At 53.4% G+C, this 14,002-nt stretch overlaps 2 protein-coding genes across 6 annotated transcripts in view; one reads left to right on the forward strand and one right to left on the reverse strand.

Annotated features, from left to right (window-relative positions):
* The window catches only part of SHMT1 (serine hydroxymethyltransferase 1), a 152,284-nt gene that overhangs the window by 438 nt on the left and 137,844 nt on the right, over nt 1-14,002 (reverse strand). The window contains exons 1-11 of one of the 5 annotated variants that reach the window (XM_057420893.1): nt 4,530-4,549; nt 3,302-3,426; nt 2,723-2,868; nt 2,343-2,458; nt 2,089-2,249; nt 1,854-1,935; nt 1,517-1,729; nt 1,187-1,303; nt 828-950; nt 557-673; nt 273-383 (exon numbers count right to left, since the gene is read on the reverse strand). In XM_057420893.1, coding sequence (XP_057276876.1) covers nt 273-383; nt 557-673; nt 828-950; nt 1,187-1,303; nt 1,517-1,729; nt 1,854-1,935; nt 2,089-2,249; nt 2,343-2,458; nt 2,723-2,868; nt 3,302-3,403 — 1,288 coding nt within the window. In that variant the 5' untranslated portion in view covers nt 3,404-3,426; nt 4,530-4,549. The other 4 variants (XM_057420889.1, XM_057420894.1, XM_057420892.1 and 1 more) reach the window with 4 other exon arrangements.
* LOC130605442 (chemerin-like receptor 1) lies at nt 5,246-7,407 on the forward strand. The gene is made up of 2 exons (XM_057420902.1): nt 5,246-5,599; nt 6,243-7,407. The coding sequence occupies exon 2, from the start codon at nt 6,255-6,257 to the stop codon at nt 7,341-7,343; it is 1,089 nt and encodes a 362-aa protein (XP_057276885.1). The 5' UTR covers nt 5,246-5,599; nt 6,243-6,254; the 3' UTR covers nt 7,344-7,407.

Consider the following 14,002-nt stretch of genomic DNA (forward strand, 5'->3'; position numbering starts at 1 on the left):
CCTGGGAAACCAGCATGGGACCCCTGAGGACAAACGGAACCAAAAGGTGCATGCTTTCAGCCCAGTGCTGTGCAATAAGGGAGGGTTTGGCCGGTCCCAGCTGTGGCCAGATGTGCTCTCCCACATCCAGATGTGCAAGTGGGACAATTACTCTTCACTTCTGTGTGTGCTCTTTTGCTGGAGAAGCCTGAGCTTGGCTCAGGTGGTGCCTCCTCACCCAGAGGGGTTGCCCTGCGTTGATGCTTGGAGCTGCGAGCCTGCCCCAGCCTCACCTCTGTGGATGTACTGAGCCACCATGCGCAAATCATCCTGCCGGAAGCCACGGGAGGTGAGAGCTGGTGTCCCAAACCTCAGACCGCTGGGGCGCAGGGCACTGACATCACCTGCACCAGAACAAGCCAAGTGTGACCAAACCCGGTACCAAACCCATCACACGCAAGGGGTTCAGCCTGGTTCCCAGCAGCCAGGGTGGACCTGGAGCTGGGATCCCTGCACAGCCCACAGGAGATCCCCAGCAGGTGAGGCAGGGGAAGGCAGAGCTTGTGGGATCCCTCACCAGGGCACGTGTTCTTGTTGCAGGCGATGGAGCAGAGCTCCAGCACCCTCTCAGCCCGGCTGCCATCCGTGCCTTTGCTGCGCAGGTCCACAAGGATCAGGTGGTTGTCGGTGCCCCCTGCAAAGAGAGGGGATGGTGGGGATGTGGGATCGGGGTAGGCTCTGCTCCCATGGGAAACTTCAGCAAAGAAAGACTTGGGATTCCATCGGGCCCCTGGTTCTGGGGGCAGAAGGAAGCTCAGCCCTATCCCACCACTGAGACCCATCCTCACCAGTGACGATGTTGTAGCCCAGCTCTGTCAGCGCTGTGGAGAGCACCTTGCAGTTCACCACCACTTGCTGCTGGTAGGCTTTGAACTCGGGTGTCATGGCCTGCTGCAGCGCCACAGCCACCCCTGGAGGAAGGCAGAGCAGGGTGAGTTTTGGTGCATCCCACTGGGAGAGCTGATAGGAATGTGTGGCACTGCCAGCAGAAGTCATCATGGAAGCTGAGCAAACAGGGACAGTCCCTTTCCCTAGGCAGGCTGGTGTCATTGCCATGAACACCACACCAGGGGTCAGAGCCCAGCCAAGGGCATCCTTGCCAACTCCCTTTGCCACCCAAGAGCTGGTGGCCAGCCTGGATGCATACCTGCAATGGCGTGGTTGTGGGGGCCTCCCTGCAGCCCAGGGAACACTGCCTGGTTGATGAGGCTCTCCAGGTTGTAGAGCACTTCCTTGCCTGTCTTGGGGTCCACGCTGCGGGTGCCTGCAGGAGGGGAGGGCAAGGTCACTCAGGAGGCAAGCATGGTGGTGGTTCCTCCTCAAATCTGGGCCACTCTTGGCCCTGGGAAGCTCTGCAGATGCTCCCAGACCTTCCTGCCTCCCTTCCTTCCCAGCTAGAGCAGGAATAGCTTTAACTTGCAGCCCCCCCCCAGCCTGCGGGGAGCATTTCTCCCTGCTCCTCAGCCAGGTCAGGCACCTTTGCGGTAGAAGATCATGCCGGACCTGCAGCCCCGCAGGGTCTTGTGCGTGGTGGTGGAGACGATGTCGCAGTAGTCGAAGGGAGAGGGCACCACACCTGCAGCCACGAGCCCGCTGATGTGGGCCATGTCGGCCATGAGGTAGGCGCTGTTGGCGTCAGCGATCTTCCGCATGCGGGCATAGTCCAGGTTGCGCGAGTAGCAGCTCATACCTGCAGGGAGATGGGATGGGATGTGGATGGGAGGACAGCCATGGGTCCAGGCCTACAATGGGGACAGTCAAGCGGGGGACACACATAAGCTCCTGCCAGCATGCTGCCAGGGTTTGATCCTTACCTGCTATGATCAGCTTGGGGTGGAAGAGCTGGGCGTTTGCTTCCAGCTGGTCATAGTCGATGTAACCGGTCTTGGGGTTGACCTGGGAGAGGAAGAGGAGGGTTCAGTCGCCTTGGTATGGGTGAAGATCAAGTGTAGCACCATAATAAAGAAGGGGGTGCTGGGAGAATGACACTTTCAACGCTAAGAGGCACCAACGCTTATGACAGGAGCACCCTGGAGCATCTCTCTGTACCTTATAGGGCATGGACTCGAAAAAGATCGAGGTGGCAGAGATCTTCTTCTTTTCTGTCATGAACCCATGGGTGAGATGGCCTCCATCAGGCAGGTCCAGCCCCATGATCCTGCCGTGGGGCTCCACCAGGGCTGTATACACCGCAAAGTTTGCGGGTGACCCTGCAGCAAGAGTACACCAGGACAGACAGGTATGAGTGCTGGGGCATGCAGAGGTCAGTGCAACTGGGCTGGCTCTCCTAAGCACCCCATTACCTGAGTAGGGCTGGACATTGACCCCCCACTTCTGGGGGTCGAGCCGGTATGCCTGCAGGGCTCGCTTCTGGCACAGCCTTTCCAGCTCATCTATGAACTCTGTCCCACCATAGTACCTGACAGGGAAGCATTGAACAGGGGTTAAAACCAAACCCATGACTCAGACCCATCCCAGTGATCAAGCTGGGAAGAAACTGGGATGTTGCTGCACTTGTGGCAGCCACTGGGAGAGCAGCTGCAGCAGATGTGATCCTGCTGAGACTGTCCTACATGTGGCCAAGGACAGAAGCCAAGAGGGTCAGAATGTCCCAGAGGTGAGGCCTGGTGGTTCCTCTCCCTCCCTGCAAGGGTTGGGTTTGAGTTGGGTTGGGGTCAGTTACCTCTGTCCTGGGTACCCCTCAGAGTATTTGTTGTTCAGGCAGGATCCCAGGGCCTCCAGGACCGCTCGGCTCGCAAAGTTCTCTGATGCGATTAATTCCAGCCCAAGCCTCTGCCGCTGCTTCTCCTTCTTGATGATGTTGTGCACCTTTGGGAGAGGAGAGAAACAGCTTTACCCATGCTGGCTCTGCCACAGGGAATGGAGAAAGGCTTGGAAAGGTGCTGCAGAAGGGAGATGAGATCCCTTCTTCGTACAGCTGATCATCCTGGTTTGGGTTTCTACCTGCCAGATAATTCAGCTGTCATTTGGGCTTGAGATTCATGGGCAACAGCCACATGGCCTGGCTACTCTGGTGTGGACATCAGAGCTTCAAGGAGAGGGGCATGCGCCATAGATGTGAAGTTATGACCATACAGATGGATGGAGGATGTCCTCCCTCTCGCCTCCATGCAAAGAGGGCTTGGAAGATGAATGGGACCCCCCAGCTCAGCCTTGGGCTGTCTCCTTGCCTCATCCCTGGCTCAAGGAGGTCAGCATGAACAAAGCAGCTGCTGGGCAGAGGCCAGGAAGGGGCTCTCACCTCTGGGTCATTGGTTTCAAGTGGCTCCATCACCATGTTCCTATGGGAGGCCCAGAGCGCAGCGCTGGGGAGGCCCCCGTCACCCTGTGTTGAGTTTGCCATTCTCCTGCTGGGTCCAAGGTCACCTGCCAGTGGAGAGGAGAGTTTGTGGGGGCTTCCACACCACAATCCTACATGCAGCCTGCTCCCACCCCATATCTTCCCTGGAAAAAGCGGCTTCCTTGCTAATCTAAGACCAATCCATTAATCACAGTGCTTAATATCTGATTCCCTCCTATCACTGCCTCACCTGGGCTCCCCCCTCCCAGCTCTACAGTGCGTGATTAAACAATGCAGGCTGTGTAATTTGAAAGGCAGCAAGGTGCTCATACCCACAGACCTCAGTTTTCATGCATAGTGCATCCCCCCCAGCATGGTTAAACCTCTCTGCTGCTTTCCCTTGTGCACAGCCATGAGGGCAAATCTCCAACAGGTCTGAGTCCTGCCCCAAACCCTAACTGAAGCGAGCATGGCTGGAACTGCACCCTGGGAGGCAGCAGCTCTGGCTTCATAGCTCATGTAATGCCCAGGCCTGGCAGCAGCTCTCTGGCCCCATCAGTGCGACCACTGCTCCTGGGCAGACATGACAGCCCCCTTACTGCCTTGGCTGAGAACAATGCCTCCTTTTACCCATTAACCATGGGAGGCCAGCAAAGGGCCGTGAGCAGGTTGTTAAGCAACCACACTTAGTTTGCTCATGCCAAGCTGCTAAAGTCTATTCAGCGCAGGGCTGCTGTGCACTGGCTTCGCTGGGCTGCGGTGCTCGGCTGCTCTCCTACCTGAGTCTGGGGCCTCACTGGCAGGGTGGGAATTCCCACATTCAGAAACGCTTGGGCTGGGCACAGTGCTCTGGGTGGGAGCAGCACGGCTGCGTCCAGCACGTCCCCCCCAGCACGGGTCACTGCAGGGTTTGCACCCAGCGCCTTCGGCGAACCTGCAGAAAGCTCAGGGTAAACAAAGCTCCCCATTCCCTAGCCAGGAAAAGCCCCCATTTCCACCCTCTTATTGGGACACCGGTTTAACCCTGGCAGTGATGAACCCCAGCCCTGAGGCTCCATCTCCGCCTGGCTCTGTGCCCCCCCGATCCCGGCTCCATCACCTCCCGCACCCCCCGTATTGACAGCGGTGGTTGGAGACAGCGCTGCCCGCCCGGCTCTCCCTCTCCCTGCCCGCCCCGCACGCCTCCTACCCGCCCGCAGCGCTGCGCCGAAGCCCGGTCCCGCTCGGCGGCGCCTAGCATACCCCGCTCGGACACGCCCCTGCGCGCATCGGCCAATCAGCGTCTCGCTCCGCCCCGCTAGCCCGGTGGCGGGACACACCCTCCAGGTATCTAGACCAATCAGCGCCGCGCTCTTCCCCTTTCCCCCGTCCTATTGGCCCGCGCCGAGGCGGGGCTGGCGGCGTTACCAGCACGCGGTCGGTGGGGTGCGGGTGACCTTGGCCGTGGCAGGGGCTCTGCTGGCACCCCATTGCTGGCACCCCACTGCTGCCATTGTCCACTGCTGCCGTCACCCCACTGCTGCCGTCACCCCCCCGTTGGCACCCCACTGCTGCCATTGTCCCACTGCTGCCGTCACCCCACCGCTGGCACCGCACCGCTGGCACCCCACTGCTGCCGTCACCCCACCGCTGGCACCGCACCGCTGGCACCCCACTGCTGCCGTCACCCCATGCTGCTGTCATCCTGTAGGTCCAGCCCTGCTGTGCACCCCAGAGGGCCCCCCACCAGCCCTAGGGTGTTTCCAGTGATCTGGGGGTGCCTCTTGCCTCCCCCATGAACTGGAGGATGGGGCTCCACCACCCTGCCCTCGAGGGCCTGGCCATGCTGCTGGCCAAAGCCCTGTGTGTGCTATGCCAGGCCATAGCATGGGTCAGCCACTGCTGTGAGGAGCAGAGCTTGTTCCTGGTGGGCATCCTGGTGCTCCGGAGGAAGGAAGCAGCCCTGGGGGGATGTGTGGTGCAGGCAGGAGAGGGGCCGTGTGTTCTCTGAGCATCAAATCCGAGGGAGTGGATGGGCTCAGGCAAGCTGTGGCTGCAGGGATTCAGGGGTTAAATCAATGCAACCAAAATTGAGGAACAAGATTAGGGAATAAGTGATCCTACTAAATTCCTCGTGATCCCAAGCCATGGCAAAATGGGATGAGGCAGCATGAGTCACTCTGCAGAGGAGCACTGTCTCAGTGGGGAGGCAGCCAGGAGGTGAGAGCAGTGGGCAGAGTGGTGACGGAGCGGTGAGAGCTGCCCCTGGGAGCTGCAGAGGTGGGTATGGGAGTGAGGGGAATGGTGGGTGCACTGGGAGCGTGGTGTGAGGGGCTGATGGTGACACCAGAACTCACCTTTAGGGTCATCCTGCTGTTGGAGTGCACCTCCCTGGAAGGTACTTGCTGAAGGAACAATCTTTTGACTCAATCTTTCTCAGTCTTGACGGGTTTTGCTATCTGAATTTGTTAGTGGGCATCTAAAGAAGATGCATTAGAGCAGCAGGGTTTGGGGTTCCCACACTGGCCCGTGTCAGATTGCTGCTGCAGGCTGATTTACTGGCACACGGTGCCCAGAGAAGCTGTGGCTGCCCCATCCCTGACAGTCTTCAAGGCCAGGTTGGACACAGGGGCTTGGAGCAACCTGCTCTGGTGGAAGGTGTCCCTGCCCAATCCAACCCACTCTGATTCTATGACTATGGAGGTGTTGTTCTCACAGTGCCAATGCCAGTAACAAAACCTGGGTTGTTTTCTCTGGTCACAGTGATTTCTGTGATGTGCAGAAGTTACAGAGAAGGATTTATATTAATTATGCACAACTGGTTTTGCACACACATTTTGTGTGCAGTTACTAGTGACGATTTTCACCTCTCTGGAACCGTAGGAGCTGCAGATAAGGGCCATGTGTGCTGTTGTGATTTCAGGACTGCTTGCTCATGATGGACAGCGTCTCTTCTTCCCCTCCACTCTTCTCTGCCAGTTTCCCCACTGACCAGCCTGAGAACACCACTGCCTATGATGAGTACTCCAGCCTCCAGAAGAGCATGCATGTCCTCTCCATGGTGGTGTACAGCATCGCCTGTTTGCTGGGGGTGACAGGCAACGGCCTTGTCATCTGGATCACAGGCTTCAAGATGAAGAAGACGGTGAACTCAGTCTGGTTCCTCAACCTGGCCATTGCAGACTTCATCTTCACCTTTTTCCTCCCCCTCAGCATCGCCTACACCGCCCTGGGCTTCCATTGGCCGTTTGGGAAGCTCCTGTGCAAGCTGAACAGCACCATCGCCTTCCTCAACATGTTTGCCAGCGTCTTCCTCCTGACAGTCATCAGCATGGACCGCTGCGTTTCTGTAGCCTTTCCTGTCTGGTCTCACAACCGCCGGAGCCCGGAGCTGGCAGCCAGGATCGCGGTGGGGACGTGGGTCCTGGCGCTGCTCCTCAGCTCCCCGTACCTCGTCTTTCGGGACACTGCACTCAGTTCCAGGAACAGCACCAGCTGCTACAATAATTTTGCCCTGTCCGATGACTACTCATCCGAGGCAACACGGAGGCTGTGGAGGATAAGGCATAAAGCCATGATCATAACACGATTCTTATGCGGGTTCCTCATCCCTTTCATGGTGATCCTCATCTGCTACAGCATCGTTGCCATCAAGCTGAAGAGGCGGCAGTTAGCCAGCTCTGCGAAGCCATACAGAATCATCATCGCTGTCACAGTCTCATTCTTCCTCTGTTATTTCCCCTATCATGTCTTCTCCTTGCTGGAAATATCCAAAAACTCTTCCAGTCCTGAGATGAAAATGGCCCTTTACATCGGGATCCCCTTGGTTTCCAGTCTCGCTTTCTTCAACAGCTGTATCAACCCCGTCCTGTACGTATTTGTGGGGCCGGATTTCAAGGAGAAGTTCCGCCAGTCCATCCTGTCGACCTTTGAAGGGGCCTTCAGTGAGGAGTCGGTCCTGGGCAGCCTCACCAGCCGGAGGAAGTCCAGGTCTGCTTCTGAAGTGGAGGTCCCGAGGGTCTGAGCGGGTGCTGGTGTGGAGGCGGCAGTTCTTTCTCTGCACTGTCACCTCGTTTCAGAGCTACAACCACAGGACTGGAGGCTGCAAAAGACTGTGCTGGCTAACGAAGTGTGATCCGGTGTTTTGGGGGTACATCAAGCATACTATGACTTAGTACACTATGGAAAGGAAACAACTCTGTGGAGCTGCAGCAGTGTGTGTCGAAGTAGTAGCATTTTACTCCCTTTGCCGCTTCCTTGGGGACAAATCCTGTTAGCATCTCTGCTGGGTTCACCTGCAGCCTGCGGCACATTTGCATATGGCAAACCACAGGGAGATTTTCTTCCTTGCCTTTACCAGACTTTCCTGGCAGCTCATCTTCACTGGGGTTCCACCAGATGGGAAATCAGCTGCAGCTGCATGTGGCTGCACTGGAGATGTATGGCTGCACCAGCATTTCATCTGTCCAGAGGAGAAAAGGAGGGAGGGGAGAGCTATTTCATAAGTCCCTGGTAATTAAACTCATCTTTTCTCTCCTCAGATATGAGGTTGAAGTATTTGTTGTGCTCCAGTTACTCAGGTTCGAAGTACAGTGGAACTGTTTCTGAGCAATGCTTGGCTGTGTTCACGTTTGATGTGTTTCTGGCCCTTAAATAGCAGAGATCTGACATTTTGTACTGGTGGTGAATGAATATTAAATCCCAATAAACTTAGGTAAAACATACTCAGCCTCTTGTGTTGTGATAAAGGACTTGATCCAACCTGACTGAACACACTCGTCTTCAGTAACAGAACAACTAGATAAAAAGATTAACTACCCAGAATTTGGAAACAAACCACTGGCAATAGCAGCAAAACCCATGACTGAAGCAGACAGGACTCGACCTGGGTGTGAAGACTTGGGGCACCCTGTCCTTGTGGACCTGATTGCCAGACCATGGTTATGGCTTATCACTGAGTTTCAAGGCTTTTGGTACATTTGAAAAGCAGTGGTTTGAAGGAGGAAGAAGAGCTGAGCTGGGTCTGGTCAAGGTCCACATTTGCAGACTGCTCAGGGTAAGATGGTGGGTGAGTGGGTGGGTGTGGGGGGGTGGTTCTTCCCAGGCTTGATCAAGCTCTGAAACTCTGTTTTTTTTTTAAGTAGAAAATGATGGTCATGTAAAAGGGAGTGATGGCTGGAAAACCCTCTGGCTCCCAGCCTAAAGAGATGAGTGTACACGTACCTCACTACTCTGCATGGATGACGTTACCAAGTGAGAGCTGTCACTTGAAGATGCTGGGATTAATTCTGGGTCTGCTGGGCCATGCAATATTAAATGAAGGTCGTGATCTTACAGGCATGCATGTACTTAACCTTAAATTCATGCATAAACCCTCTGAGAACAGGGAGTGTAACAACACCATCCATATGTCAAGCCTGAGTGAACAGAGGGATTTACCCTTTGCCACAAATTGCTGCCTGTCATCCTGATAAGACTGCAATGTTTGCTATGCAACGTGCAACTCCGGGGCTATTTACTTGCTCCTGGTGGTAAGCTACAGCATCGATTGCCACGTCAAGGTTGTGCAAAGCAGTGTTTGCTCTTTGTGGTGCTTCTTATCTCTTTGCAGAGCTCACGTAATTCCTTGTGACAGGAGTCTCTCAGTGTTGGACCAGGCCTCAGACTCCTGTCATGCTCCTCTCCTCACCCCAGCACCCTTGAAGGGTCAGGACTTGAAGGTAAGAAAGAGAATTTTATGGGTCATTTGGACATCCAAGGTGGGTACAGGATTCCAATGGGACAACATCATTTAAGTGAAGCAGAGTGTCTAGGTGATGTAAGGAATTACCATTGGAATACCAGCAGGTATCTAACCAGGGCTCCATCTCCTCCTGGTACCCAGCAAAACCCAGCACACCTCTTGAGCAGCAGCTCTGATGTCTTCGACTCCAGACCTGAGACAAAGTTGCTCCTTCTCTCTCTTGCAATATCCCCACCAAGGAAGTTGCTTCCACTCCAAGCAGCACGTTATTACACCTAAGGAAAACAGCGTGTCCTTAAGAAGATTAATGTCTCCCTGCATGGTGGGGATGGGATGCAGAAAGTTTTCAGACTGCCATTCCTGAGAACCTGCCAAATTCTGCTGGGAGCAAAAAGGGGGAAGTGAACGTTTTATCAGTGGTAATGGCCATTGCTGTATTGCTGAGAGATGGGTCTGTCATCTTGGGTCTGATCCCTTTGTGCAATGAGAAACCATGCTGACATCAGTACCGGGTCAGGCTGCCAAAGGACTGGTTCCAAAGTAAATCTCCTGTTGTATTGAGCTCCCTGCTGTTCAGACTATTTCATTATCACAGTGATAATTGTGATAGTCCCTCATTCCCAACCAGGAAGCAGGCTGTTCATTCCCTCTGATCCCTCTGTTTATCATGTGCTTATCTAGAAAAGCTTGGACAAAAATGAAAAGGGGGGAAATCTTTTCCAAAGGCATGGAAGTAATCCAGAGAGGTTGAACAACTCTCCTGGCAGCTGCGTCCTGCTGTGACGCAGCTCTGCTCTCAAGGCTCTTGTGGATGGGATGGGATGGGATGGGTGGAACAGCCTGAACCCCCCAGTATTTGCAGTCATTGAGAAAGGAGCTGAACCCGCTGGCCAGCCCTGCTGGCACGAGGCCCTCATTGGTCCCATGGAGGGGCTGACCCAGCAGCCCCGCTCATACAAATCTGGGGTGTGCAGAGCCATCGGGCCTGAGGGTTTTAGGCAGAGCTATTGGGGCCTGTGGAGTTTGGCTGTGCACAGGGGAGACAAGGAGCTCATGGCAAATGGTAGTTCAAGAGGAGAAGGTATTTTCTCCTTGGGACCTGGATGAAAGCATGGAAATAGAAACTGGGCTCAGAATGGTTAAGAGGAAAGAGGGTAGGAGTGGGAACAAAAACCATCAGGTGATGGTAGGTGTAAATGAGTGGGAGGGAGACTGCAGCAGGTCAGGAAGATCTTGTTAAGGGGAACTTAATGAGACTATAAAAGCTGCTGTGAAAGTCAGCAGCTCCCAGGCCTTTCCTCTGGTGAACCTCTCCTGGTGAGTAATGTTTTTAAGTGTCCTACTCTTGAGTTTGGGGAATTAACTTGTTAGATAAGGTAAAGCAAAAGACAGCGCATGGAGGTCCGATAGCAGAGCCTCTTCCAGAGGTTGCTGAAATCAGGCAGGAAGCAATGTGGAAAATTAGAGGACCGGTACTGGTAAAAAGCTTCTCTGTGAAGCAGAGCTATTGGCAGTGCTGTTAGCTTGTGGTGCAGGCCAAACCTTACCCAGGTCTCCCAGCCTTTCTGTGTAGCAGATGGGTGTGGGTTCCAGCCAGTGAGGGAATTATCTGCTCATCCAGAGTAGGTCCGGGTTGGCACAAACTGTTGCACATCTGGGGTGCTCTTTGCTGGTTGAAATTTGCTTATTCCCTGCACCTCTGCCAGCTTCCAATTAGCTGTGTGGGGCAGGACTGGCAGCAAACCTTTCCTCCACATCCCCTAGTCTCTCTGTGCATCTGCACATGCGAAGTGCAGGATCCTTCTGCCCAGAATTCAGCTTTAATTTGTAAGCTTGCTCTGCAGTGACCAGTGACAAACTCAAGCCCTTCCTGTATGTTCACTCAATGTCTATACAGGGTACAATGCTTGTGCTCTGAAGAGGAGCTGTCACAGTGCAGTAAATGTCAAGTCACGCTAGAACCCAGTAGGTAGGACAGAGAGGAACGGGCAGTAGTTCGTGTTTGGCACTAACTAACTATTCCAGCTCCTAAAATGCCATGGATTCACTGTCCAGTTCAACCACCTTTTTGTCTAAAGGCAAAAAGCCTATCTGCAAACAGGAGGTGCTGGATGCTATCGGGCAGTTACGCAGACTTTGCAGGACAATTGCCCACCAACACAGCAAAGAGCATCTGTGACCAAAGGAAGAGGGACTGTTGCTGGTCTTTGTTTTAGGGCAGTGTTTGTTCAAACCCTTGCCCTCTCATCCAGGTTGAGCTGTTTGTCTGTGCAGTGACTTGTTAAACAGCAGGTATTCAAACAAGCCTCTCATCCCTCTGTTTGAAGGCTGGTTGGAGATAACCCTGTGTTCATGCTGAAGTGGCAGCTCCGTTACTCATTGCAGACTGAGCCAGAATGAAGAGTGTGGTTAGAAACAGAGGAACAAACAGCTCAGTGAGCCTTTCAGCCAAAGCTTCATGACTCAGGAGGAGCAGGATGGCAACAACATGAGCTGGTGCCTATTTCCTGCAGACAGCCAAGCCACGGCTAGCTAGTAAGATCTAATATAAAGCAATATGAGAGTGCTCTGTACTTAGACAACATTTGTTCTCTGCTCTGGGGCTTTTTTCTAAGACACTCTGGTTCCCAGATGCAGGGAATGCTATTTTTCATGTCACACCCAAGAAATGATACTCCTCCTTTCCCTTGATTTACAGCTGCTTTGAGTTCTGCCTCCCTCATGGTAATATCCAAGCCAAGAAATTAGACATGGTTGTTCCCAAGGCAGTAAAGCTGAAGGCACAGGATGGAGGTGGTGGCCTTTAGGCTGTGTGTGGAGGTGCCTGTGCTGCAGATCCCCCCAGTAGGCTCTGAGGGGCTGTGTGGGATAGAGGATGTTTTCGGGATGCCTCATAGGACGGAGCATTGGGTGAGACCAAACCTCTTCACAGGGCTCCGTTAGGATCAGATCAAAGCATGCCTTTGCTGTAGCGTGTCTGATGGTGTTGCTGTCAGGTGGTTTGGTAGGTGAGCTTTAACATCCACCTTTTGCTATGAAAAACCAACCCAAATCAAACAAAAAAGAAGCCCATCTGACTGAGCAGTTGATGGATGGAGCTCAGGAAAGTGGATGGCAGCAGCGTTTGTCTTCTCTCAGGTGATGGACACAGGTTGTTACCACCCAACCTTGGCTGGACTAGGTGCACACCTCTGCTTGCCAGGGCAGCATCTGGCTTAAGAGCAACAAATCTCTGTGAGCCTGTATTTCACAGGCAGCAAATGTTTGGAATTCCTTAGATGAGTGCTAATTGAATCCTTGTAAAGGAAATCGACCCCGGGTGCTCATCCTGGAGCAGCCCTTTGTTAAACTCTTAGCATGTGGGTAGCATATTGTGAAATTAACACATCCCTCCCTCCTGGGAGCTGTGATTTAAACTCGCATTGCTCTGGCCAGGCAAACAGAGGTGGGGAAGAAATGGATTTGCTCTAAGCAAACAAAGGCAGTAGCCTTCTAAAAAGGACCAGAAAGAGTCTTTAAGTTCCTGGTCCTGTGGTTTGCTTAAGCAATGGCAGGAATTTGGGACAGCACAAATCAAGCAGTCAGCAAATTCTGGGTGCCCTAGGGTATTGCAAAATGCTTTTGGGGAAGGCGGCTGATTGCATTATGGGTCTGTGCTTTGCCGTGTGTTGTCTCTAGCTGTTCTGCCTTAAACTGCTCTGCCACGCTACCCTGTAGTGAAACCCTGCGTAAAGACTGATGCCGAGAGGGAAACCTCTGCTGTTCTGTGAAGAGGTTAACAAAAAGCTTAAAGCTCCTTCCCAGTCGTCCAAAAAAGCCCCAAACCAACAACAAAAAAAATCCCTATTACAGTCAATTACCCTGAACCAACAAAAAAATAGACTGAATAAAATGGTTTGGTTTGGAAGGGACCATAAAGATCATCCATCTAGTTGTGAGGTATTAGGACAGGTCTATTCTCTGACCCTTAGGTGCAATTCAGAAGAGCCTCTAGAAAAGGCAGAGGATCACTGCTGCCTCCCTGAGGGTACAGACTCATGGCCTCCCTGCTGATGTGGTTCCCTGCTCTCTCCACCTCGCAGCAGCTCCAGGTTAAATTGTTCTCCTTGGCCTGATCCGAGCCTGTTGAAAACACACAAAGGAAGGAGATAAGGAATCAAGCAATAAGCAAAAGCTGTGAAATACAGGGAAACACTGCCCCGTGAATATTTAATATGGAAAATACAGCTTGTAATGAAATGGCAGGAATGTAAACGCTGCCCTTTTGCAGGCACATTGGGTGAGCAGTCCTGGCAACCATGGTTTCTTTCTCCATGGTAAAGGCAGCACAGACAGAAGCATCTGCTGGGTGCTCAAATCATAGAGAATCATAGAATGTTTTGTGTGGGAAAGGACCTTAAGATCATCCAGTTCCACCCCCCTGCCATGGGCAGGGACACCTCACACTAAACCATGGCACCCAAGGCTCTGTCCAACCTGGCCTTGAACACCACCAGGGATGGAGCATTCACAACCTCCCGGGGCAACCCATCCCAGTGCCTCACCACCCTAACAGGAAAGAATTTCCTCCTTATATCCAATCTAAACTTCCCCTCTTTCAGTTTGAACCCATTACCCCTTGTCCTGTCACTACAGTCCCTAACGAAATGTCCCTCCCCAGCATCCCTATAGGCCCCCTTCAGATACTGGAAGGCTGCTCTGAGGTCTCCAGGCAGCCTTCTCTTCTCCAGGCTGAACAGCCCCAACTTCCTCAGCCTGTCTCCATACGGGAGGTGCTCCAGCCCCTGATCATCCTCGTGGCCTCCTCTGGACTTGTTCCAACAGTTCCATGTCCTTTTTATGTTGAGGACACCAGAACTGCACACAATGCTCCAGGTGAGGTCTCACAAGAGCAGAGCAGAGGGGCAGGATCACCTCCTTCGACCTGCTGGTCACGCTCC

Source organism: Pezoporus wallicus, unplaced genomic scaffold (assembly GCF_028554395.1).
Source record: "Pezoporus wallicus isolate ANWC-B61680 ecotype Strahan unplaced genomic scaffold, APGP_CSIRO_Pwel_v1 contig_13721, whole genome shotgun sequence".
Taxonomy (NCBI): domain Eukaryota; kingdom Metazoa; phylum Chordata; class Aves; order Psittaciformes; family Psittacidae; genus Pezoporus; species Pezoporus wallicus.